This window comes from Mytilus californianus, unplaced genomic scaffold (assembly GCF_021869535.1).
Source record: "Mytilus californianus isolate M0D057914Y unplaced genomic scaffold, xbMytCali1.0.p SCAF_8, whole genome shotgun sequence".
NCBI lineage: Eukaryota > Metazoa > Mollusca > Bivalvia > Mytilida > Mytilidae > Mytilus > Mytilus californianus.
The window spans coordinates 29342572-29369483 of NW_026262734.1; the positions used below are offsets into that span (position 1 = coordinate 29342572).

Genomic DNA, 26912 nt, shown 5'->3' on the forward strand with positions numbered 1-26912 from the left:
TTGAAAAATGGTCTCTTTGATGGGTAAAAAAGGCTTATCTATGTCATCAAAGAGGGTAAGAATAGAATATCCGTGTGCAAATAACCCGGCTATGATATGAATGAAAAATATTCATTTTTTAAAGGAAAATACATGAAAACTACATTAGCTAACAACCAATTAAAATCCAGGATATCTATATAAATACATGCACTATTCTCTGATTTTTTTTTAAACCTGTAAACCTATATATAACATAAGTAAAAAATGAATATAGACAAGTGACAGTGTATATAAGGTGTAATAATAAAAAAAATCTGAAGAGACGTAAGGATGACGGATTGTGTTCGTTGAAAAAGACCGCTACACTTATTGAACTTCATAATGTAATCATGTTTTGCTCCGTGTTGAAGGCCGCACTGTGACATTGATATAAAGAACAGCAATAAAAGCGCTGTTCCTTTGCTTTTTGTGTGTTTTTTTTTTATGTGTATGTACTGATTTTGTTTTTCTTTTATGTTAACAAGTATTGATAAGAACTGCATGATTTTGTAGTTTTCATAATATTTTAATATATAGATAGAACAATTTCATATATAAACGTGTATGTGATCTTGACCTTGAGCTACTTGTGTGAAGTAATTTTAAAGCCGCAGCATAAAAATCTTTTCTTAACCATATTCTAAAATATAGTGGCTACATTCAAGTTAAGTATTTTCGTGTCAGGCCACAAAGTGGTAAAATGGTTTTATGTGTTTTGTGGGTAGTGTATTCGAAAACGCGATGAAATTATAACTGTTGTGCATAAACTTGAACTTAATAGAAAAACTAATATCCCAGTCATAAACCAATTTATTAAGCAACCCACGCTTTCACTTACAAATTGCTCGAGACAGATTGATCTTTTAATCTTTTTTAATCCTTTAATTTCGAAATTAAAATTCAGCGGGTTGCAATGTCCTATAGTGTCAGTGTTCACAGACTCATTATTTAAGTCGTGTTACAAGTTACTGGGAAAAGATTTTATTTAAGAATATACTGGCCTTAGATTGCCTTAAAATCCATTTACTAAAATTGGATAGATCCACAAAGTAATCAGGACTGTTGTATTTCCTTCGTCCTTCATACATACTCAAAAAATATGTCGTCCCTTATAGTGTGACATAAATATTTCAATTTGTATATCTTATCGACTCCCTATTCCCGATTTAAGAAGACAATTTTATAAGAACAAATGCAGTGTACATGACTATTCAGACAAAAGTGTGTAGCAAGACTGAAAAAAAAAGATATCGAAACCGATAATAATTCATATCGTTATGATGATATAAACTGCCAGGCGGATATTTTGTGTTCACCGAAATATATAGCACATATAAAATCAAATTCAAATATGTCTCTTTGAACCAATAGATAATTGTATATTACAGATGTTTTTAATATATGACTGATAAAGATAATAAAATATAATATTATCTAACAGCACATTAGTACATAAAATTATATGAATGCATCTCGAACATTAAGTACTGAATTAAAACACCGAATAACATGCGATTAATGAAGCCTTTAAAGTTTTATAAATTATCGTTAAATCAATGTACTAGTATCTGCGTGGGTATTTGAAGTACATTCAGGTCACACTAATATATGTTGGTATTTGGCTATCAAGTGCTGCGCATGACTTCTGAACGGTTCTGGAGAAGTATTCCGGTGCTGCATTTGTATGGTTCTGAGCGCGTGAAGGCTGCCGTATATTGATGAAATAAACTGATACAGTAACTAAATTTAATTATAGTAATGTCTAAGAATGTTACTTTTCTCGCATCGTTAGCATGTTGAAGTTACATTCTTAGGCATTTATATATATATATATATATATGTGTAAGACGCTGCCGTAGAACGATTTGATATTTAATCATGTAGTTCGTTTCCGATCTTGAACTTAAACAATGTTTATAAAACTTTGACAAAAAATATAACATATTTTACCTGTCTTTCCTCGGACGTATACAAGCACATTAAAAGAAATATTCCAACCGGGACTATATTTAATACAAGAACTAGCCACACTGGAACATCTTCAAATCCACAATTATGGCGCCTAGTATTATCATGAAAACTGTTCCTGGTGTAAGCAATGTTGATACAAAGAGGAAGACATGATAACAAATATATAAGAAAGAGATATTTTCATTTTTGGTTGTTACATTTTTCCAGTGTACTATCAAATCCATTATGTTCGCTAAGGTTGACGGAGTCCATCGACGTCGTTGTTTATAAAATTCAACAAAACCTTCAGGTGCAAATGTGTACGCATCAGACTCTGCACAATATTCAATTTTCCATCCTTGCTTTGAAGCAAAGTACACAACCATCTATCTTCGCCTAACAAGGAAAAATATTCATTTAAAAGAACGCATATGAACGATTTCTCATTGGAATGACTTCAAGACGTGCTAACAATGCATTTTGCAATTTGCATTAGTAATCTATTTTGTAGTAATAAATAGAACGAGAAACTCTACACAAAATTTTACTTCAAAAAGGACAATTTTTCTTTCCCTGTTGTTAATTTTCTTTCTTTTTGATGGCGATTTTCCTTTGGCACCATCAACTCGCTCGCCTTCTTATTCATAAAGTCATGTTTTGGATTTCAATGAACGTAATCTATGTATAACTGGTAAATTATTAAGTCAGGGATTCGTTACTACAAATTACGTAATACCTTTACATAGATACAAAGATTTGGTTCGGAAGTTTGGCTGTACCTGTAGCAAAAGTATTTCAAACGGGATAGATAAAGGCAACAGTAGTATACCGCTGTTCAAAATTCATAAATCGATTGAGAAAAAAACAAATCCGGGTTACAAACTAAAACTGAGGGAAACATTCTAATTTTATGGAGATATTGTTTACCGAGCCCGGAAATTTAGATACGATCCTGGTAAACTGACCGATCCTTTGGATAAACTTATTCTAAAGGTTTACCAATACAACACTGTAATTATATCTTTGAATATTGTTTTTAGTGGTATAAATATTGATTTTGTTATAAGTAAATTAAACAAAAACCAATATTATAGTTATATACATATGCACATTCACAGCTCTACATTCTGTCGATACCTGTATTTTGGCATTAAACAAGGTCATGAGTTTTTCTTGACTGTTGATGACGTCTTTACACTACATCCATTGGATACTGAATGTGTATTGATTGATATTTAAGTTTTAGATGCATGATTTTTTTATAAGTTATTATTGGCTTTGAAATAGCTGTCAGTAACTGCGAGAACTCTCAGATCTGTACTTAGTGTCTTTTGTTGTTGTGGGAATGTATAAATACCCCGGTCAGTGTTTTTGTCAATTGTTTTTCTGCTTTGTATAGCCCTTTTCAATGGATTTTTATAGTTTGATCATATATTTTGATGTTACACTACTGCTTTAAATTAGGGGAGGGTTGGGCGCCCGCAAAAATGTTTAACCCGCCACATTCTGTATGTGGTTGTCGTTTGTTGCTATATATCATTTTTGTTTTTCGTTCATTGTTTTGTACAAACATGTGTGTTAATCAAACAGTTAGTTTTCCCGTTTCAGTTATTTTACATTTGTCGTGTCGGGGCCTTTTATAGCTATGTGGTATGGGTGTTGCTCATTGTTGAAGGCCGTACGGTGACCTATAGCTGTTAATTTCTATGTCATTTAGTCCCTTGTGGAGATTTTCTCATTAGCAATCATACCTCATCTTCTTATTTTTATATGTAAACTTGTAATATACCTTGATCATACTGAATGAAATGTTTCGCCTCGGAAGATTGTTTTGTATACTTTTGCAGTACGGATGGATGTAACAAAGCAGCACCACGAAACAGACTAAAACATCCAGGGCTACATAAAACACATCCAATAACATGTTCAGTTGCTTTGTGTAACCAATGACTGATAGCATATTCAAACTTCTGATACCACACCATAGGACCTTAAATATGAATAGTATACAATTCTTTGTGTACATTTCCTAATCGAATACAAAAGGTCTCTCTGGTTCTAGAAACCACAAAAAGGTGCATTTAAATGTATTCACATTTCCCATCATTTTTTACACATACATTGTATATCCAATATAACATATACTGTCTCGAAAAAAAAATCACAGACAGTTGCTTTTGTGCAACTCATTCTATCACTGACAGCGCGGACTATTTAATATATTGTGTTATATTGGGCTATATATATATGCAGAATCGATTTTAAAGTCAAACTGCCACTTTTACGCTAATGTATTTGTTGATTTTAAAGAATCTTACGCTACCACCTGACAATAAAAGCTAGAAAATTATATTTGTCAGTTCGTCTGCGACTTATGAGCTTGAATGTCCCATTAGTATCTTTCGCCATATTTTGTAACTGTTATAATATAATTGAACGTGTTTGCTGTGACTTCACTATGGCCATTCAAACATTACTAAATGAATGGTCTTTACCCCATTGATAACTTTCTAAAATGGAAAAATATTTTGCAAAATCAGACGCCAAATCAATAAACAATTAGCACGAAAAAATCTGCTTCAGCGTGACCGTGCGATAAACTATATTTGTTAACTTCTACATCATTTGGTCTCTTGTAGAGAATTGTCTCATTGGCATTAGCCAATTTGCCCTGCATTTTGTTATAGGGTCACGAATGTGCCTGTCACAAATCAGGAGCCTTTAATTTAGTGGTTGTGGTTAGTCACTAAACTGTTCGTTTATTGTTTTATTCATAAATCAGGCTGTTGGTTTTCATTAGGGAATTATTTTACATGTTGTCATGTCTAGGAATTTTGTTTTAGTTTACTATGAGGGACTGGTTTTATTCATTATGGAAGGTCGTAAGGAGACCAATGGTTGCTTTAATCTGTGTTAATTGGTCAATATTCACCAGCTGTTCATTGCAATTCTTACTTTATATCAAAATATAAAATGACACGGGGATTGAATATTAAAATCGAAATCTGGTTTTGGTTTTGACATCAATCAAATTCTGTCATAAGTACGGTCACAGGGTTTCATATATGGTCATCTGTCTAAAAACTAGCAATCATATATATTGTTAGAATATCGAGTACTAAAATGGATCTGTGATACCTTAAATTTTAGCAAAGATTGAAATGATTTTTGATAGTTGTCGATTCAGTGTGATAAATTCCGTATAAAAATAAAAAGTCCCCTTTTCTTTGAAATACATTGTTTTTAAATTCTTCGATATCACGTTACATTTCCATATACGTAGATCGAAAAAAAATATTTCTTATATTAAAGAGGATCTAGATCAAATAAATTATTATATGTCCCGGCTGTGTAAATGCTTCGTATATCCTGCAATTTACCTATATTGGATACGATAGTTTAAACACAAAGCCGAGAGGAGGAAACAAATCATGTTCATTGTACTGCAAAGTCAACAAAAAAATCAAAATTACCGTATGCATAAAATAGTACAAGGATACAATGAGTCAACTATTTGTATGCTAAACAAATATCGAAAACGTTTATTTGTTCATCGGCATCTGCACAATAAAATGACTGATTGTGACATAGAATGATTAAAGATAAAATTTATATGACAATTTTATACCACTTAACATATTTCAGCAAATATGATCACGTTTATCATGTGAAAACCAGTTTTCTGAAGTAAGGCTATTTTATCTAATAATTGTAATTTATTTTAGACTTGTCTCATTAGCAATCAAACAACATCAACATAACTATTTGGTTTTTATTTTACGAACCCGATCCACGAGGATGAATTCGTCCACATGCAGCCCCAACTTTACTTGATTTGTTCATTCTTCTCATTAAACTCAAAACAGCCTCAGGTTCGAAATCCACATCTCCATCCAATGCCAGAATATAGGAATTTTCTGCCAGCGACTGAAGTATCTTATTTGTATCCTCCTTAGATCTTTCGGTCATTTTTTCGCTTTTTCGTTTTAAATCCCATTTTAAAATTTTTAACATGTACATCACCTGTAGAAAAATAAATAACTTTACAACAAACAATGCCACTTGCAAATGTCCTTCTTTTAAATTACTGTGAGTTGACTATAGGTGTTGCCCTTTACCTATACCTATTGTGCAATCAGATTTTAAAATTAACAATACAATAAGGATATTTAAATTGACCAGTTAGTATTGTAAGATCACTCATGCATTAAGAGTCTACCTTGATGAAGTTCAATCACTTAACCTCATCAAATATTACTGTTGTAGTGTGGTCTTACTGAGATCGTTGTTTCAAAACTTACCGATTGCTAATTAATTAAATAGGCTTCTGTTCTTAGTTAATTATTATAACATGCAAACTGTTTAAATAAGTTATAGAGAAAGTCCAAATAACTGTCCATTCCTGGGAAATAATGGAGCGGAGGCCCGGAGGGCCGACCCCCATTATTTCCCAGGAATGGACAGTTATTTGGACTTTCGCTAACTTAAAATACACCTTATATATTAAGAACGAATTTTTAGATCATAAAATTTAAAAAAATTTATTTCATTTTGTAATGGTGTTCTTTTCATTTTCCCCATGGTGTACCCAATAATCCACAAGCAAAATTTAAGATCAAGCTGACTATCAACTCACTTAACAAGTATTTATGAACAGTAGAATAATTACTATAAAAAGATCTTGAATAAAGTTCATCCAGATTTGTGTTTTAAGTCATTGGATACGCACGTCTTTCTTGTGGTGGGATTGAAAGGATATTTATTTGTGTCTTTAAGTGGTATTTCGGGAGAGAGAAAAAACTAATATTTATGCATATTATTATATGTTAATGGCTTATGTGTTTTTCGTTTGATAAATCTTGGATGTAGAATCGTCTGAGAAAAATGACATGGTACAACTAGAATAAATTTCCAGGTATGTAACACTCTTGTATATGTTATTTAACTAATAAGGGTGTGCTCGATTTGAAGTCGTATCTGAAACAAAATATGATTCTATATTTCAAACCATTCTATGAGATCAAATTATTATCAGAAAGATTGCCTTTTGTATGTCTTTAAATTAAGTGGAAAACTACTTTTTGATTTCATTTAAAGATTAACGCTGTCATTTGCACTACCGATATAACTGTTATATTTGCTACTGGTCATATATCAACAGTGAAGGAATTCGATTGTGTTACGCGTTTCTGTTGAAAGTTGAATAAAAAATCCCGCCCAATATTTAACACAAGCCTTATTCAAATGTTATCCATACCCTTCAAATTCTGTTCAATAGTACCATATTCAAATTATAACAACGAAAAATCAAATAATATACCGAATACGCCATTTTGAGCATTTTAGTTTCTTGAACTATTTATTCTATTTAACCACAATATTATTGTAGAAACTATCTGAGTAATATTTCTTTTTTTAATGATCATATTAAAATTGAACAAAATCAAAATACAACACTTTAAATTTCAAGCAAATACATGTAATATCTTACACGGTAAAATTAAAAGCAAATCTGTAAGTGAAATATATTTTCTCTAATTTTCCTTATTGTATAATGATACTGTGTTCAATATTACGAAAGAATTCAACTGAGTTAACACATTTGATATTTTGTAGATGCACAGAAGAGGACCGGCACTCAATGGAAAATATTCGTTTTTACCCGCTTGGATACAATCCGTGACAGAAATTTAGCCAAGATGTGCATCGGAAAACAAATTGTGGATAATGTTGTGGAATTTTAGTGAAAACGATACCATATATTATACGATGGAATTACGACTCGCAAATAAAAGCTGTTTATCAATAATGAGATATTTGGTGTTCATTGTATTACTACGAGGTCATCCCAATTAAAAAAAAAAACTCCATTTAATATCAGCCGTTTAGTAAGTTTTCATCTTCATTCAATATCGCGTTACGTCCTTTCGAACTATTTACATGGGTGAACACTTTTTAAGAAAGTGCCAATGGAAATAGCCAAAGGGCAAAACGTCCGGATGAATGAAGATGGACAATAGAAAATAACTCTCCATTCCTGAAAAATAATGGAGAGTTTGAACAAAAGATTTACGTCACAGGTGTATTTTAACTATGATATAATCGAAGCAAGAATATGGCCACAAGATGCATACTTGTTCCGTACCCGTATCTGTTGCTTGTTCGAATATTTGCTGAAAAATGCTGTCTTTAAAAAAAGGATATCACTGAATTATATGTTTTTTGGTCAATACTACATTAATCATGTCTATCCAAAGAAATTTACCCAAAGGAACTTACTTTAAATAAATCAAATTTAAACGGTAACAACTGTCCTTTCCTAGATTGAGATATTTCGGTTTTACACGGGAAACTCCACACTAAAATTTACGGCAAAAGGGACGATTTTTCGTTCTCTAATGTTAATTTTCCCTTTTTGGATGGTGATGTTCCTTTGGCACCATCTTACGGTGTTTATATTTCACAACTCGTTCGCTATGCCCGTGTCTGTTGTGACGTTTTTGATTTTAACGAACGTAATCTATGTATTACTGGTAAATTATTAAGCCAGGGATTTCGTTACCACAAATTACTTAAAACCTTTACTAAATACTTCCACAGATATAAAGGTTTGGTTTTGAAGTTTGGTTGTACCTGTAGAAAACTTATTTCAAACGGGATTGCACATCCTCATTTTTACGGCAATATTGTTTACCGTGCCCGGAAATTTAGAAACGATCCTGGTAAACTTATCGATCCTTTAAATAAACTTATTCTAAAAGGTTACCAATTCAACACTGTAATTAGATCATTAAATATTGTTTTTATTGGTACTAATATTGATTTTGTTATCAGTAAATTAAAAGCAAACTAAATATCATTGTAATATACATATACACATTCATGGATCTACAATCTGTCGATACCTGTATCTTGGCATTGCACAAGGTCATGTTTTTCTCTGACTGTTTATGACGTCTTTACACTAAATCCATTGGATGTTGGATGTGTACGGATTGATAATTTAGTCTTAGATGCATGATTTTTTTTATTAGTTGTTAGTGGCTTTGAACTAGCTGTCAGTAACTGCGGGTACTCTCAGATCTGTACTTAGTGTCTTTTTGTTGTTTGGATGTACAAGTACCCGGCCACGTCCACTTGTATTTGTAGTATTTGTATTTGTATCCATCTGATGAGTTAAGCCTCTTTCAACTGATTTTTATAGTTCGTTCTTATGTTGTACTGTTACACCACGGTCCCAGGTTAGGGGGAGGGTTGGGATCCCGCTAACATGTTTAACCCCGCCACATTCTGTATGTATGTGCCTGTCCCAAGTCAGGAGCATGTAATTCAGTTGTTGTCGTTTGTTTATGTGTTACATATTTGTTATTCGTTCATTTTTTGTACATAAATTAGGCCGTTAGTTTTCTCGTTTGAATTGTTTTACATTGTCATTTCGGGGCCTTTTATAGCTGACTGTGCGGTATGGGCTTTGTTCATTGTTGAAGGCCGTACGGTGACCTATAGTTGTTAATTTCTGTGTCATTTGGTCTCTTGTGGAGAGTTGTCTCATTGGCAATCATACCACATCTTCTTTTTTATATCAGCAACAACAATAAAAAAGCAAAATATTTTCTTTCCTACCAATGTTATAAATTTATAACCCTCGGTGAAGAAAAACTTCAGGAAAAAAGCATCATGTTATGTAAGCTTACAGCAAAAGAGAGGCGAAAGATAGCAAAGGGTCATTCAAGCTCATCAGTCGAAAATAAAGAGTAAGTGGCAAAGAAAGGACAGGTAGCTCATACAATACCAACTGGTCAATTTGAATGTCAAAATTGTATTGCTAGTTTTATAATTTGGTTGAACAATAGGTATTGGAAAAGGACAACACTTAAAATCAATGCACAGTAATAACAAAATACATAATTATTTTTGTTTAGACAAAACCAAACTATAAAAAAGAATTAAGAATGATAGAATGAAAGGCACCGCCTTGCCAAAAATATAAGTCAAATAAAGTAAGCAAATTCTTTGATGCCTAGTTCTTCTCATAAATCACAAAATACATGATAAAAAGGTGTGTATGTTATTGAGTCCGTCTGTTTGTGAATTTATAAAGCAAAATTTAAATAAAACATAAATTGAAAGAGAAGATTCAAAGGAGAGAATTAAACATCACAGGTTAACAAAGAACAGTAAAGAAAAAACGACGAACAGACAAACAACAATAACAAACATTACACAGAAAACTACATATTGGGCAACACAAATATGATTACATTTGGCTGTGAAACCAGGGTGGTGAATGGGTAAGCAGTTCCTAGACCACTAGCCGGTGTAGTTTATACAAATAAAAATTTGTTGATAAATCGCATTCTCTAATATTACATTCGGGGAGAAGAGCTCGAATGAGCTGAGCACAAAAAAAGATATAAATTGAAATGAAAGATAAAAACAGAAATGAAACTTCAGTGATTTTCCGCTTAAGAGTGTCCGACTTAAAAGACCTAATCAGGGATTATCACTGATTTTGCTCATAAAATGTCATGTCAACTGCCAAAAACGAAAACAAAGCATTATGACTGATGAAGAAGGGTTAAGTTGTTGGCCTGTAATAATTAGCTCTGATTTATTTTTCTAGTCAATTCTCCAATTTAGCTATGAAATATTTGCCGCGAAAATTTTTTTTTACCTATATCGTATCCTGACAATTATTTCCAAAAACACTTGCCACATGCATTAAACTTCTATTTTTCTTCTTACGAACAGTAATATATGGGCTGCATATATGCGACCAGTCTTTTTTCTTACTCTTTAATGCCGCGTGCTTAGCGGAGAAGCACCAAATAGCAATTTTAAAGTCTTTCGTTTGACCCGACTGGGGTTCGATCCCACGAACTACCGCACTCGAGGCGAACACGCTACCACGAGACCACCGATTGTTAAGGACCAATACGTTCCTAAAATCTGACAAATTTTTCAGTACAAATTTTAATTTCGATAGTGATCCTTTTTTCGTATGGATAAATCTATGTTTTACATTACTGTATCGCATTTTGACCATTCTTTATTATATTGGTATAGCATAACAATTATCATAAACAGCTTTCAGCTTACTATAAGTTACTGTTTTGTTTTCTCATTTTGAATGCCATATGGTAGCCTGGTAAACTATAGCTGCTTTAATCCACTTTATGCTGTATCTGTGGGGATAGTTTTTCTAATTGACAATCCTACATCATTTTTTTTATTTGTATGTCATCAAATATACCAAGCTTATAATTGTGTACACCAGACGCGCGTTTCGTCTTCAAAAACTCATCAGTGCCGCTCGAAACAAAACAGTTAAAAAGCCAAATAAGGTATGACGCTGAAGGGCATTGAGGACCAAACATTCTTTGGAATAGAAAATCCTAAGTTTTTCGAACAATTCAAAGTTTAGCAAACAGTTATTTTGTAAATATGACCATATCAATGATAAGTCATGCCAAAAGAGAAGTGCTGACTACTGGGCTCGTGATACATTTGGAGAGGAAACATCCATCAGCAGTGGAATAGACACAGTTGTTATAAAAAGACAAACAAAAGATACCAGGCTTATAAGTAAGTACGCCAGACGCAGAGATGAAACCACTGCTATTCTTTATAAAGAGTGTAAACAAGGGTAATATTGATTTATGGTCAACACAGCAAATAAGCAACTTAACTTCATTCTTCTTCGTTTACACTCATGTATAGCCCCTGAAATCTCTGTTTGGTTTTTTTTTATTTTGTTACATAATTAGTGCTTTAGAAGTTCAAATCGTTTGCAACTACTTTGATCATTTAAATACCATTTCAAGACAAACTAATTTAGACAATCCAAATATGATTGATTGGAGAGGTCTTAAATCAACAAGGCGGCAAAAAACTAGAAATGTGTTTTCCATAGTTTTGTCTTTTGAAACAACAAATCATTAATATTTAGATTTGAGTAATTTTTACAACCTGACTCCATCGCTTCTTGTTCCTTATTTTAGTTTTGTCTTTTAGATGAAGAACTAATGTATTTTCACCAGGCAAGGACCATGATATCCGCCCTCCGTAAGGTGTCGTGTGCATCGTTCCGTCGCCTTGTCCCACATAGTGATTGCCATAGATCTTCCTATCAATAAAAATATGTTTACAAGAAGTGCTGCCCAAACATGAAATGTATAACAATTTCAAAATATGATCCCTTGAACTGACAAATCAACCAACATAAATCCTTAACATTGATTATTAATGAAAAGTATTTTCAAATCCCTGAAGTCAGCATTCCTGGCATGAAATATCTTTGATACGGTCATTTTCTGTTATTTAATTATTCATAAGATGCAATATTTTTTTTTTTTAAAAAGTGTATACTCCTAATCATAGATGACATAGGTAAATATGACATAAAATTCCAGATAAATTGATTTTTATTGCTCTTCATTTTCGTATTTGACTTGGCCTTATAATCGATTTGAGTCCAGCGTTATCGACGAATGTTTATTATTATCCGAGGCATAGATGACATTATTATATATGTTGTTAGTACTAAAAAGTAAGATTATAAAATACCGAATTCCAAGGAAAATTTAAAACGGAAAGTCCCTTATCAAATGGCGAAATCAACAGCTGAAACACATCAAACGAATGAAAAACAACTGCCATATTTCTGACTTGGTACAGGCATTTCCTTATGTAGGAAATAGTGGATTAAACCTGGTTTTATGGCTAGCCAAACCTCTCATTTGTATGATAGTCATATAGCATTCCATTATATTAACAACAAAATGTGAGCAAAATAAAATAGTACAAATTTCAGATTAAAGAGTGATATAAGTCTACCTTTCTTCCAGACGATTTTTGTTCTTAAATTTTGTACAAAGTTGCACTTTGTAAATCTTTCAAGATTACAAACAAAAAGCATAGAGTATAAAGACGTGATTTTTCATCAGGCAATTTATACTGAGGAAGGGTACTTGTTATACGAAATATTTATCGACTTTTGTTTTTCTTTACTTAACCCTCTTGCTGCCGGAGGGACACATGTGTCCACATCGGCTGTGCCGGAGGGACACATATGTCCATGTTTTAATTGATGCAAGCTTCTCATCATTGCTGTATCTTTTTCAAATAAAAGACCGAAGATTAAACAGTGTAATATTTTTCTTCAATGGCTCCCAAATGTAATGGTCATTAAAGCGTGACGTCATATATCGAATGACGTCATTGTTGGGCATGTGACGTCAGAGACGTCGAGCTGTCGTATTTTCTGGCACACGAAATGCCACCTTGAAAAACCACTGGCAGCAAGAGGGTTAATATACTTTTTTATTCAATGTTGGCAGTTATTAGCAGTGTAAATTTTATAAAAAGTATCTTTGATTTATTGTAAACAATGCTTTAAATTGTTTAACGATAACAACAATTGTTGCCTGTGTTCAGTTCTGTCAATGTTATGAATTATTATCGTTATTTTGAGTGTTTATCCTCTCATATTTTCATTGTGGGAATTTTTCATATTATGTTACTCGCTTCAGATAGAAAATTATCGCTAGAAACTAAGGACACACGTGCCAATGTCAATGTAAACATCAACGACGTCATAGGCAAAATATATATATATATATAGCGATAAACAGGAGTCTGTTTCACAAATAAACTTACGACTAAGATTGATCGTAAGTATACTGCATTGTTCATAACTAACGATCAATCTTAGTCGTAAGTTTTTTTGTGAAACCGACTCCAGATTATCAATTGTTTTTCAAACTCAGGGATGCTTCTTGGTCACATCTCATCTAAGGGCTGTCGCCTTTCGATGAGATAGTAGCGGAGAAAAAACCTCTCGTTTGTAAAACTATCGACAATTTTTATGTAATGGCTGCAAAACATGCATTCATAGCAATTATATTTCCACAAGACCAGATTATTCACAATTATTTTCTGACTCAGTTGAAGTATCTGTTAAATTGAATTGACTAAGTATACGCAGAGGGAGTAGGAGTTTATGTTAGATTATGATTTGGTTGCTGTTGGATGGTTTTGGATTTAAATAAACGACTTACTTTCCAACTTTATAAAACACATTGATGAAGGTTTTCACATATCTGTTGATATCTGGGAATTTCTGTCCAGATAGAATAGGATCAAAAGCATCGTCAAAAATCAAGTGAGCTGAAACAAGCAAAAACCTAAATACATTAAAACATTAAATAAATTACACAGGTACAATAATTCTTAGAAGCAAAAATTATGATTATAGCAAAACACTCGTTATACCATACGTTTTTCATTCTGCTTTGTTTTGGACAAGGTACTTATAGGTCAAATGTTATTCAAATTCATATAAATAATTCATTGATTTAGTTTGTAAAACACGTTTAGTCAAGGAATGTTTGCCAAATTGCTTACTTTAAAATATATGAATATTATATGACCTTACATGACATTAAAACGAGACGACAACCATCTATAAAATAATATATATTTCTTTCAATCTTCATAAAGGATTTATTCATCCTTGTATAAAAATCAGAATTTGTAAAGTCTACATTCACGGAAATAAATCACGATTTAATTCACCGTTGATTCCGAATGCATGCAGGAAATCAAAAGTTCTAACGTTTCCGTATTTAGTATTAGGGTTTTTGTAAAAAAAAAACCTAAAAATTATCAGACATCATGATTTCATTCTTTGCATTCTTGTATATAGCGCTTTCAGTGAAATCTTCGTTTGTATTATAAGGAATTATAAGTTACTGAGGCGTGAACATTTTAAATTTATAAATAGCAGACTATAGTACGAAAGTAAGTAAGTATGTATAGTTTATTATATGACATTCAGACCACCAACATCAACGCGTTGCATTTCATTTGAGCGCATTACAATTACTTTTGCGCATAAAAATCATCACATCTGCGCATAGCTTTTTGTAGCATTTGGGTTAATTCATTAATAGGTAACTCAGGTAAAAAACAAATAGATATACTAATATCTTAATATGACTAAATAGGTCCCCAGATCACCAACGAAGAGTCGGAACTTATGTTTCAAGCGGATAATATAAGAATAAAAATATGTTGTAAGACTGCCAATGAGACAACTTTCCATCAGAGACCAAATGACGTAGAAGGTTAGCAACTATAGTCACCATATGGGCTTCAACAAAGAGTAAAAAACACATTACGCATAGCAAGCTATAAAAGGCCACGAAATGACAAATTTCAAACATTGCAAACAAGAAAACTAATGGCCTGATTTATGTACAAAACATTTGCGAAAAACAAATATGATAAACAGCAACAAACGAAAACCACTGCATTACAAGCTCCTGACTTTGGATAGCCACATGCATAATGTGGCGTTGTTAAACATGTTTGCAGGCGCCCCAGTCCTCTCTCGTATATGGTATTGTGGTGTAAAAGCACAACACAAGAACAACTATAAAAATCAGTTGAGAAGTCATAATAAATAAGTCATTTTAATTATGCAATATAAAATATTTTCAACACAATTCATTCAATGTTTAAAATTTTAAAAATCGACATATTTGTTATAAAGTATCTATAGATGTACTCAAGTAAACTTGTATATGAAATTGAACCAACATAACAAAATATTGTGCGCAATCGTAAAAGATGTTAAGCCCCAAATTTCGTAAATGTAAAGCGCCCAATCGACGAAAAGGTAAGTCGTTCATAATTGATGCTGTAAATGTCAACATTTGTATATTTGGAAAAACGTACGCTATTTGAATTTTCAGTCTTTCCTGTGTGAAAAATAAGACCAGACGGACAATGCGTATACCAGGTATAACTTTTGCACAATCTTGTTTTCCAGTAACATATATTCTTTAGATTTTATTAAAGATAGAAATATAACATGTCTATCAGGGGTAAATAATGGTTAAATTGCACACCTTCAAGATCAAATGTTTCGATTTCTTCTTTTTCTTTTTGTTCTTCTTGGTTTTTTTTATCACTCTTCAATGATTCTTTCAATCTCTCGTTTAGAAACTGTTTCTTATCGAGCCTGTATAAATAAAACCCAGACTATTTACCATGTTTAAAATACAATGAATTTTAATTAATATAAGTAATGTTCAGAACCACATTTTGTTTTATTTATTAAACATCATTCTCATTACCTTTCAAAAGAGTATGTATCGATTAAAATTTTCAGTGCGAGTGGCTTTATTTTCTCGTATCGTAATGATATACTTATAGAATTTATAAATACTGATATTGAATAAACGGAGGAGACACATGCTGAAATCGAAAAAAAGCCAGTTCAAAATATTAATCTTTTGCATGGTAGATTGTTATAATGGAACAGTCCAATCAATTCAGTGCACATATGTCCGTTTAGATTTCATTGTGACTAACGTAGTATTTTTGAAAACAAAATAAAATAGGCGAAGAGAATAGCAATTTAAAAAAAAAATATTTTGCAAAATAAAAAAAATACTTAAGGAGTGAAAGTCTAAACCAAAATGATGTTTTTTGGCATCGACATCTATGTTAAAGTCATTTTGTGGCACACATTTTAATTATTAAGTAATGCTGTTGTTCATACACACATGTATATATACTACAAATGTCATAGAGAAACCAACAACGTCAAGGCAAAAAAAAAAAATGAAAAACGACGAAAAGACAAATAAAAGCCTTCAAAACACTAAATAGTAAATAAAGACTGAGCAAAATGAAATTTAGTAATATAGACTTCTGTTATGTTGCTAAGAAGTCTTTGATAAGGAAATTGGATTTTAGGAACGAACTTTCGAATATGCAGGTTGAAAAAGACACGGCCTGACCGGCCAGAAAGGGCGTCTAATCATATGTCATTTGTAGCATGGTGAGTCGCTTTCGGTACGTTTGAGACATATTGCAACAGCTCTTTAAAAGGCCCGTATGTAGCTATTGCGGAGCAAAATTTCTGCTTCTCTCCAATTTGGCAGTGGTAATCTAAATTACCATCCTCCTTCAGGGTTTACCAACTTGGTAAAAACTACCCATTTGATAACATGTTTATGAATCTTTGTCCTAAATAAGCATGAAGTATTTGACACTTGCCAACTTCAACTGTTTCGGTTCTTATACATCCTCGGCTTTCAAATATTCGGATAATTTTTTAATAAATTTATAACAAACTTTTAAAAAATGTCCGTTTATAAATTTTGAAATTGTAAAGAAACAAAGGTTTCAACTCCCTAAGGCTAGGTTGACCTTAAATGAATTTGGCTATTTTTGTAGATACTGTTTGGTCATATGGCTCCTCAACTGTTTCGGTTCTTATAAATCCACGGCTTACAAATATTCGGCTTTGAGAGTTTCTGATAAAGGTTAATCTAGGAAAGCGCTTCGGACGCATGAAATCAATAACGTGTTGTTTTTATTTTTTGCAACGAAGGGAGTCAAAATTAACGAATCAGTCATTCAAAAAGTAGTAGTTTATGGAATTTTTCTACAGTTTGTTTTTAAAGTAAAATACATCATTACAACACCAGATTTATCCAACCATATAAAGCTAAAACTGTGTAATAAGTTTATTCTTTAAAATTGTTTGATAACTTTAATGTGGCCAAACATTAAGTATCATCATATATGTTGTTATTTTATAGTTAATTGTGTTACTAATTAAGTTTTAATTTATGATCATAACATATACTTAAATATCGACTGCAAAAGCTGATCCATTTCTTTTTCTGTTTCATGCCACATTGTAGCACAGCATGCATATAAAATCTTACGGTGCTGATAATCATTAACATTGTCGCTTTTCTGAAAAAGAAATGTTAAATATTTTCAAAAGCGATTACATTTTACAAGCAAAAAAATATTACATCATTATAAACACTTCATGTATTTTTTACTGTAAATTTATATTTAAAATTATAATTTTAGGTATGATTGGTTTGGTTATGGTGCATAATTCTTTCTATCTATTTGACATTTTTTTTTTCACGTGTAGCTTTCGTCTATATTTCTTACTGTATGTTAGCTTCGTGAATTCTTCAATACATTTTAATTCTATCCTGTGTACCAACTCGTTCGTATTTTTGGGTCTCCATATGACAATGATGTTTAACCTTATAGTGAAACGTCACAATGAATAAATGCAGAAGAGTGTCAAGGTGAATTACAAACAAAAAAAACCAATCCTGATACCATATGTCTCATTATGACTACAAATGGTGCAGAGTCAAATTTAATCAGATATAGAGTCATATAAAACTTCAAATTAAAGAAAAAAGTTGAATATGATTGATATACTTGAATGGCTTAGTTGAAATTTTTTTATGGAACAAGTGTACGTAAACTTCCTTGTAAAAGAAAATCCTTTATGCAATCAAAATCTTCATAAGTGTACTGCTATTGAATTATTGTCATCCCGTACACTAATTTATCGATATTTTCCCGTATGCAGTGAACTTAACTACGAGATCTCTCGATAGAACCTCGGCCAGCGCACAGCGCAAGTGTGAGGGGAAAACCGTGATGACAGAATGTAAAACAACGTGCACTGGAAGGTAAATAGTAATAACTGATTCTTAAAGAATAAATTTAATACATTTAACAACTGTTAAGGAAAAGTCTTATTAACAAATGGGAACTCATGGAAAATAAAAAAAAAGAAATTTCAAGGCTTTATCAATTTATTTATTTGTCATGTGCTCCACGTGCCCGAACAAATACCGACCTCGAAGGTATATTCAAAAATGGGGAAGTCCATGAAACCTGACAAAATCAAATGTAAAAGTATATCCCACAATGGAACGAATGGAAAACAACGGTAATTTTCCCACTTGGTTCACACGTTTTCCGAAGAAAATGGTGGATTAAACCTGATTTTATATAGCTAAATAAACCTCCTTTGTGCATGACAGTTGTTTATAGATCAATTATATTGATTAGATTAATTAAACAACCCAAACAGACATACTTGGTTAATATGATATTAATTGGGATGCAGCATCCAAAAACTGTGTAAACATAGATTACAGACATAAGAAACAACTGACTAAAATATTCAAACAAACATAGAAATTAATCTGACAAAGACACCAGCAAAAATGTTATTGCAGTTGATAGTAAAACTGACAAAGACGCCATAAAAAAATTGGTGTAGTTGAGAGTACATAAAGTATATTAGAGGTTTCCAATAAAATGACATTACTCGACATAACCGACCTATCTGAACGTATCCCGGCCTATTGCATCGAAGCCTGGCGGACTGGAGCATAGCCTGCATGATAATGTTGCTCGTTAAATACTCATATATTGTTGAAATAGTTATGAGGTTAAACAATTACGCCGGAATGTAAAAGGTGTACACGACTAACTTCTCTATTTGCATAGTTCTATTATTTATTGCAAGATTCTTTTGTCAGAGGAAATTTATTCAGATCACTGATGTATCTATCTGATAGAACTTTCGTCATCTTTCTGTATAATTTTATAAAATGGAATTTATTAAGATGCATCTTCAAGAAAAAATTATAACATTTAGTTATATTTTTAACTTCTTGTGTTCTATTATAAAGATGCATGTCTTCTAGAATGAATCTGTATGTGTGATTTAACTTCATTGCTTACAAATTGTTTTTATGAAATATTTGTCGTTTAATATGTTCAAACACGTAAAAAAAAACGGACATGTATGGTAAATTTGATTGCAGTTTTGAAAAGTAAGATCCTTTTATTTAATGACCAATGTATGATAGCAAGGGGATATTATATATCTTGGTATGTGTGTTCGTCCGTTTATCCGTCTCATTCCCAAATTAAAACTTTTGAAATTTATACCAAATTAGGATTTTACCCTGAGTAAGTGTTTTGTCTGAACATGGATATGTGATGTTGTGAAGGGGCACGGTGTACATGTCTTATGGCCACATATTCTTGTTTCAAGTGTTTTGAAAATACTTGAACATGCATGTGTTTCTTCAATATTTATAGCCACCGCTGTGGTCGTAAGCTTGCGGTAGCCTGCTCAACCCGGTTGTCTTGTGGTTGCCTGCTCCCCTCTGATGCGGGAGGTCTTGGGTTCGATCCTCGGATGGTTTAGCTGCCTCTCTGCTTAGCACACGATATCTAGGAGTAAAGCAAAGACTAGTCGTTCCGGAGTCTGCATTATGTGTCCGGGTAGGGTGACATGTTTTCATGAAGGCGGTTACTTTTTGAACTAGCACGTTAAAAGATTTGGATTAGCGTGTCGGTCTAGTGCAAAGTCGTGTTCATATTTATCTTTTCGACCTGAATATGCATTCTCAAAATACAGATGTAATGATCACGTATGGTTCAAAAATCTATCCTGTTGATACTTTTTTAAGCGTTACGCAAAGAATAAAAACATCGAAAGGCAAATATTAACGTTTTGACGGCATTGCGCATCAAAATCTTATTATCTTATTTTTTTGTATGTTTTTGACACATGCACTTCAATGATTTATGCAGTTAAACAAAAATTGGTGACCCTCTATTAATTGTTTATCAATAAAATGGATAAAATACTATCAGTTACGGTACATCTAGGGATATAACATATTTTGCCTGGAAATGTTTTTTGTATTTGGACTCATATAGCATTTTAAACTGTCATTTTCGTTAAACAAGACAACATAGAACAGTCCTTAATAAAACACAACGTCTAAAATACAACATAAATAGGAAATGTTTTATCTATAAATTCTATGATAGATGGAAAATACGTTGACTTACAAATCAAATATAAGCGATAGTTTTAATCTCATTTTTTTTAAAACTTTTATCAAGAGACAAATTTTGACAAACACTGATTTTGACGTTTCTGAACTTGTCAGTAAAATACCCTTCTAAAAAACATCTTTCCCCACAAAAATATGAGTACATAGATACAAAAAAAAGAAAGAACATCGAATAACGAAGAAATAAGATTTAAAATATACAATAATGGAGCGTTCATCTGCAAAGTATATTGCAAAATAAGTGTCGTAATCAAAACCATGAAAGATAAATCAAATCGATCTTGTAAAAGGTAAAGGATACGTGTCTATACTTGATATAATGTCAGTGAAAATTAAGGCGGGAATCTGGAGAGCCACGTGATAAATAAAAAAAAAACTGATTTCATTACGTAAAAATTATTTGATATGGACGAAAATTCTAGTATATGGTTTTAATAGTCTTGGAATATTTAGTTTTAACTAGAGCGACGTATTTATCCAAATTCAATGGTTGGCAAAAATCAATCCCATTATGTCCGTACGTCCAGTTACGTACGTATGTCATTTTATTCGAAATCTCTGTCAAAACATAATTCCGGACTAGTATACACTTTCCTAATAAAGTACAAATTAAGTAAAATCTAAATACAAGGGAAAACAAAATGAAAACAACACTGTAAAAACTTCTTGCGTCCACAATGCCGTATGAATCCATTTGGATGTATTTTTGACATCCCTATTTTCCACAGACATTATGATGGTCGTTCCTTTATTTATCAATACATTTGTCCATAGAAATCCTATTTTCGCATCGATTAATATGTGTTGCCAAATCGCGGAAACAAGACGGTAGTTCATTATTAGATAAAACATATCTAGAGTACAACAAGCAAACAGAGCACTTTTAATTTCTTGCCAGAGAAATGGATTCCAGGATACTTAAGTCGAATCCAATTTACAATTACACAAAGTAATGTTTAAAACTATTTCTAGTAATTTCTGTATCAGAAAATGCACCATTTTCTGCATAAAACATGTTAAATTAGATTATACCCATCCTCCCTTTCCTGTCGTTTTACATTTTAATAGAAATAACTTTTTTTTTCAAATTATGTCCTTTGCGCGATTTATTAATTCCATATTTTGAGACAATCTAATTTAAGGATAACATTTTAGCTTAATGCTTTTATAATTCTAATGACCAAAAGGCATATGGTATTTTGCACTTTTCTTCATGGTCAGCAATTGCCATTTATATGCATATCTTTTTATTATCAAATCTAAAATGTACAACATTAACTAAATTTTGCTTAACTCACATAATGCAGCAACCAAGTGTATGCTTGGAATCTTTTCTACCAATTATACAAATTTTCTGCAACAATGAATTTGAGTATTTGCTGTTTTATTCTCAAATACAAAAGAGCATAGTACCAGGACACAGGTGCACAGCATACGGACACATTTATCTTGGCCAGGACATTATCAGGACAATTTCTTATGCGACTTTGCAATAGAATATATTTTGATATACCTGTCGAGGTACGTAAAATGTAATAGTGGAACATTAATGAACAAAATGGTCGTATTTCTTGTCATGACAAACCGTCTCAGCACAGAATCAGGACTAACCAGCACCATGCAGAACCTAACCATAAGCACAAAACATTATCACACAGTACCAACTTACTCCCCATTACCTTTATTACTTGGTCGATACCTCTGGTCGTGGACTATTAGTCCCCTAGGGTATCACCATCCCAGTAGCCAGAACTTCAGTACTGGCATGAAAATACGGATATTGTGTTAATGAATTTTCCTGTTACAAAATGTTGAAAAATATTTTTAAATCAAGGAATATATCTCCCTCATATAAAGCTCTTATTCCTTGTCCGGCTTTGGTTATACTTTTTGTCGATTTTGGTTTATAAGCTCTTAATTCTTTTACAAGTTCTAGATTATAAAACATTTTGACCACGAGCTTACCGAAATGTGCATCTGCTGCGGAAAAAAATAGTACTGTTAATGTTGTTACTATCACTGGGTTGATACCTCTCCTGGTAGACTGTTAGTTCCCGAGGTTATCACCAGCATAGTATCTAGTACGTCAGGACTGGCACGGATATAACTTTATTAAAATTTGCTGTTACAAAATTTTGGAAATTGATTTTTAATTTGATTAAGAAATATATATTTCTCATGCAAAGCTCTGATTCCTTGTCCAGCCTCAGGTATATTTTTTTGTCTTTTTTGGTTTATAAGCGCTTTATTTTGTAATAAGTTTTAGATTTTTCAAATATGATGGCCTCGGGCATACTAAAGAGACATTTATTGTCGAAATGCTGCAGAAAAGTTGGTACCGTTAATGTAATTAGAAATTTAAGCAATTTTGAAAACGAACTGCTCTGGATTTGATCGTTAGATGATTTTTGTTTTGTCTGTGGTTATATTATTTTTACGCTATATTCTCACTTAAGTGAAACTCTGAAAATACGAGTTCTTTTTGTAATTATTTAAAAAAAAAAAAAAAAAAATGCCCTTTTTTTCAATCTTTCCTCTTTTTAATTTTTTCCAAGATTTCGAGTATTGAATTAAATCCCGATTTTTGACTCGCCAATAGTTCATTTGACTAAATCATGCACTAAGACTGCATTGCCTTTTATGATACATTTGTATGCAACGCCACAGCTGTGGTACTCTGATATTACGTTATGTTGTTTTATTATTACTAGATGATATTTTGTCTTTACATAATATGGTTTTGTCATTACGTAATGATGTTTTGATATAACTCAATATGGAATAGTCATTACTTAATGATATTTCGATATTACGTGATATGGTTTCGTATTGACTTGATATAGTTTTTTCATTACTTAATATGGTTTTGTCATAACTGGATGTTATTTCATCATTATTTAATGTGGTTGTATTATTATGCAATGTGATTTTAACATAACTTGATGTGTATGTGGCTTAACGTTATGTATTTGTTTCATTACATGATGTGGTTTTTTTATTTCGTAATGATGATTTGCCAATTCTTCAAATTAAAGTTCGAGTTGTTGTTCAGAGTTACTGGGTATGAAAAAGGGGAACGGCAGACAAAAAAAGAAAACAAAGTACAAAAAAAATATCAATATTTCGGACATATGGGGGATATCCCCAAACAACTTGTTCCTGCCGTTTTTTTCCTTTGTTCTCAAATGGAAGCAGTATTATAATAAACTCGTGAGGAATTCCACGGAACCCTGTGTCTCGCCTGATATTGCTGCTGTCATAGTAAAAGTGTAATGTTGACTGTAAAACGTCCATTTATCGGTAAAAAACTAAATTAAAAAAATTGTTTTCTGTACATGCTTTATCTCGATAACTCCTATACAAGTTTTATAAAAATTCATGGAGGTTTACAAATTTATTCTGACAAAATAGTTTAATTTGGTAATATTTAATGCAAATAAAACTTACATAAAAATAAGAAGATGTGGTATGATTGCCAATAAGACAACTCTCCACCACATACCAAATGACGTAGCAGCTAACAACTATATGTCACTGTATGGTCTTTAACAATGAGCAAAACCCATAACGTATAGTACGCTATAACAGGTCCAGAAATGACAAATGCAAAAACATTTCAAACGAGTAACCTAACGATCTAAATTATGAAGACGCCGACGACGGAATATAGGTTTGTTGTGTCTCACTTCCGCGACATTAATATCGCAGGCTGGACACACATCAAATGACTTGTACTTTATTGTCAACAAACGAGACACTTTAAATCAACTCACACTAAAGTTACAGGGAAATGGGGGGATCGGACTAAGCGACAAAGCATCAATTCTATAAAAAAAGAATTCTCCGATTTTTTCTAAGCGTGTATTATCATTTGAACATATACGAATATCAATCTTTAAATACAAATTTTAATAAATTCAATTCTCTGATATACCTCGCACTAAATTGAAAAAAAAACTAAACTTTTTGGAATATCTGTTTCACAGGTGACGACGGATATGTTCCAGTTGTTGTAACCACAATCCCGTCCTCTTTTCCTCGAATGTGACCTACCGAATTAGACCAAATCACTGGGTTTGTACGTTCACGAATAACACGACGGGTGCCACACGTTGAGCAGGATCTGCTTACTGTTCCGGAGCACCCGAGATCACCCAAGGATTTTGATGGAATTATATTGCCCAGTCATACCGATCTATAGAGATAAGCCAATTGCATCTGAATTTTACAGTTTATTCTTGTGTTGTGCTGTTACACTATTCACCCATGGTAGGGTTAGGGTTTAGCGCTCACAGATATGTTTAACTCCGTCACATGCACATTCCTTATGTGCCTGTCCCAAATCAGGAGCCTGTAGTTCAATGGTTGTCGTTGTTTCATGTGTGTCATATTTGTTTTTCGTAAGTTGTTTAGTTATTAGTTACGGGTGCCTATAATTGCTTACATCCACTGCATTTAAACTCTGGTGAATAGTTGTCTCATTGGCAATCACACCACATCTAACTATATTTCGATTTCTATGTGGTGTTTTGTATACTGTAACATTGTTTATCTTTCGTACGCATACCCCTTAACCCTTTTTTCGGATGCCCGAGCAAAAGCACCTTGATCCGCGATAGAAAATTTAAATACGAACTCCTGTTAGATAACTCCAATTTCAACTCGAAATCTTATCTAAATGACACTCAAGTCTTACTCGAACTCTACCTCAAAAGGTAACTCAAACTCAAAGTTCAACTCGAAACTCAATGCTAATTCGAACTTTAATTCTAATTATGACTTGAATGTCGAACTCAAAATCAAAAATTACTCGAAGTTTAAATCGCAGACTAACTCGAAGTTTAATTCGAACAGTAACCCGAACTTTAATTTGAACTCTAACTCGATGGATTGCCACACTCATCCGAGGCAAATAAAACATTGAAATCGGTTTTAAAAATGAACTAGTTTTTCCCAAATAGTTACGTGGTTTTACCTCATCAAGTAATGTGATAACCACATCAAAGGAATGACAGGACCACATCAAATACTTGAACGAACACATCATGTAGTGTAAAATCGTCAAATTTTGAAACATCATTATGTAATTTTAAAGCCATTTTAAGAATTGGCAAATCATCATTACGAAATAATAAAACCACATCATGTAATGAAACAACTACATTACGTTAAGCCACATACACATCAAGTAATGTTAAAACCACATTGCTTAATAACACAACCACATTAAATAATGATGAAATCACATCGAGTAATGACAAAACCATATTAAGTAATGACAAAACTATATCAAGTCAATACAAAACCATATCATGTAATATCGAAATATCATGATTATTCCATATTGAGTAATATCAGAACATCATTACGTAATGTCAAAACCATATTATGTAAAGAAAATATATCATCAAGTAATAATAAAACAACATAACGTAATATCAGAGTACCACATAAGACAGCTGTGGCGTTCCATACATTTGTACATGTTATTGCGTTATGAAATTATTTAAAATCAAGTACCTAAACGTGACAGAAGGGATATTTTTATTGTCATCACTTAGCACATTGGACTGAATTACTGACATATTGCATTAATCAGACAACCTTAAAATTAAAAGATTACAACCTCCAGGACTATGTCATATTCTTCATCATCTCTTCGGCGGTTGAGTAATAATGATGTATCAAGAAAAACTCCACAGTAAAAATGTGACACAAATACCCTGCAAATAAAACATATATATTATTACAATCTCTTCTATATGACGGTTTGTATTCACGTTTTATACGTGTTGTTGCTCAACCTCGACTACAAACCGAACTGAAGGCATAACATTTGTCAGAATTATAGAACTCTTGATCTCTACATTTTTTACTCGTGTTCGACTATCTTAAGTATATAATACCTGTATTTGGCTTAATAGGGAACAAAATAAAAATCTTTATAATAATTAGAACTCGGAACCACTCTTAGATTGTCAATACATTTTTTGTGCTTGGCTTAGTCAAACATCCTTTAAGTTTGCTTACACTCTGTCATTATATGAATAAATATATGTAAGGACGTTTCGTTAAAAATCAATATCCAACTTAAATAGATTTAAAATTACCGAAAAGTTTTCAAATTGGTTTGGCATCTGTCTTTTTATAATATCGATAAATTTCCGGTACGTAATAATTTGTCAAATATTAACAAAATTATTATCAAAGTCTATAATT

General features: G+C 32.3%; 1 protein-coding gene across 1 annotated transcript in view; it reads right to left on the bottom strand.

Annotated features, from left to right (window-relative positions):
* Positions 1 to 2182: 2182 nt before the first annotated feature.
* LOC127710528 (uncharacterized) overlaps positions 2183 to 26912 on the bottom strand; it is a 39408-nt gene continuing 14678 nt past the window's right edge. Inside the window, exons 6-13 of the mRNA XM_052216456.1 lie at positions 26320 to 26416; positions 17636 to 17748; positions 15885 to 15997; positions 14031 to 14139; positions 11941 to 12097; positions 5757 to 5994; positions 3761 to 3961; positions 2183 to 2367 (exon numbers count right to left, since the gene is read on the bottom strand). Coding sequence (XP_052072416.1) covers positions 2225 to 2367; positions 3761 to 3961; positions 5757 to 5994; positions 11941 to 12097; positions 14031 to 14139; positions 15885 to 15997; positions 17636 to 17748; positions 26320 to 26416 — 1171 coding nt within the window. The 3' untranslated portion in view covers positions 2183 to 2224. The remainder of the gene's footprint in view (positions 2368 to 3760; positions 3962 to 5756; positions 5995 to 11940; positions 12098 to 14030; positions 14140 to 15884; positions 15998 to 17635; positions 17749 to 26319; positions 26417 to 26912) is intronic.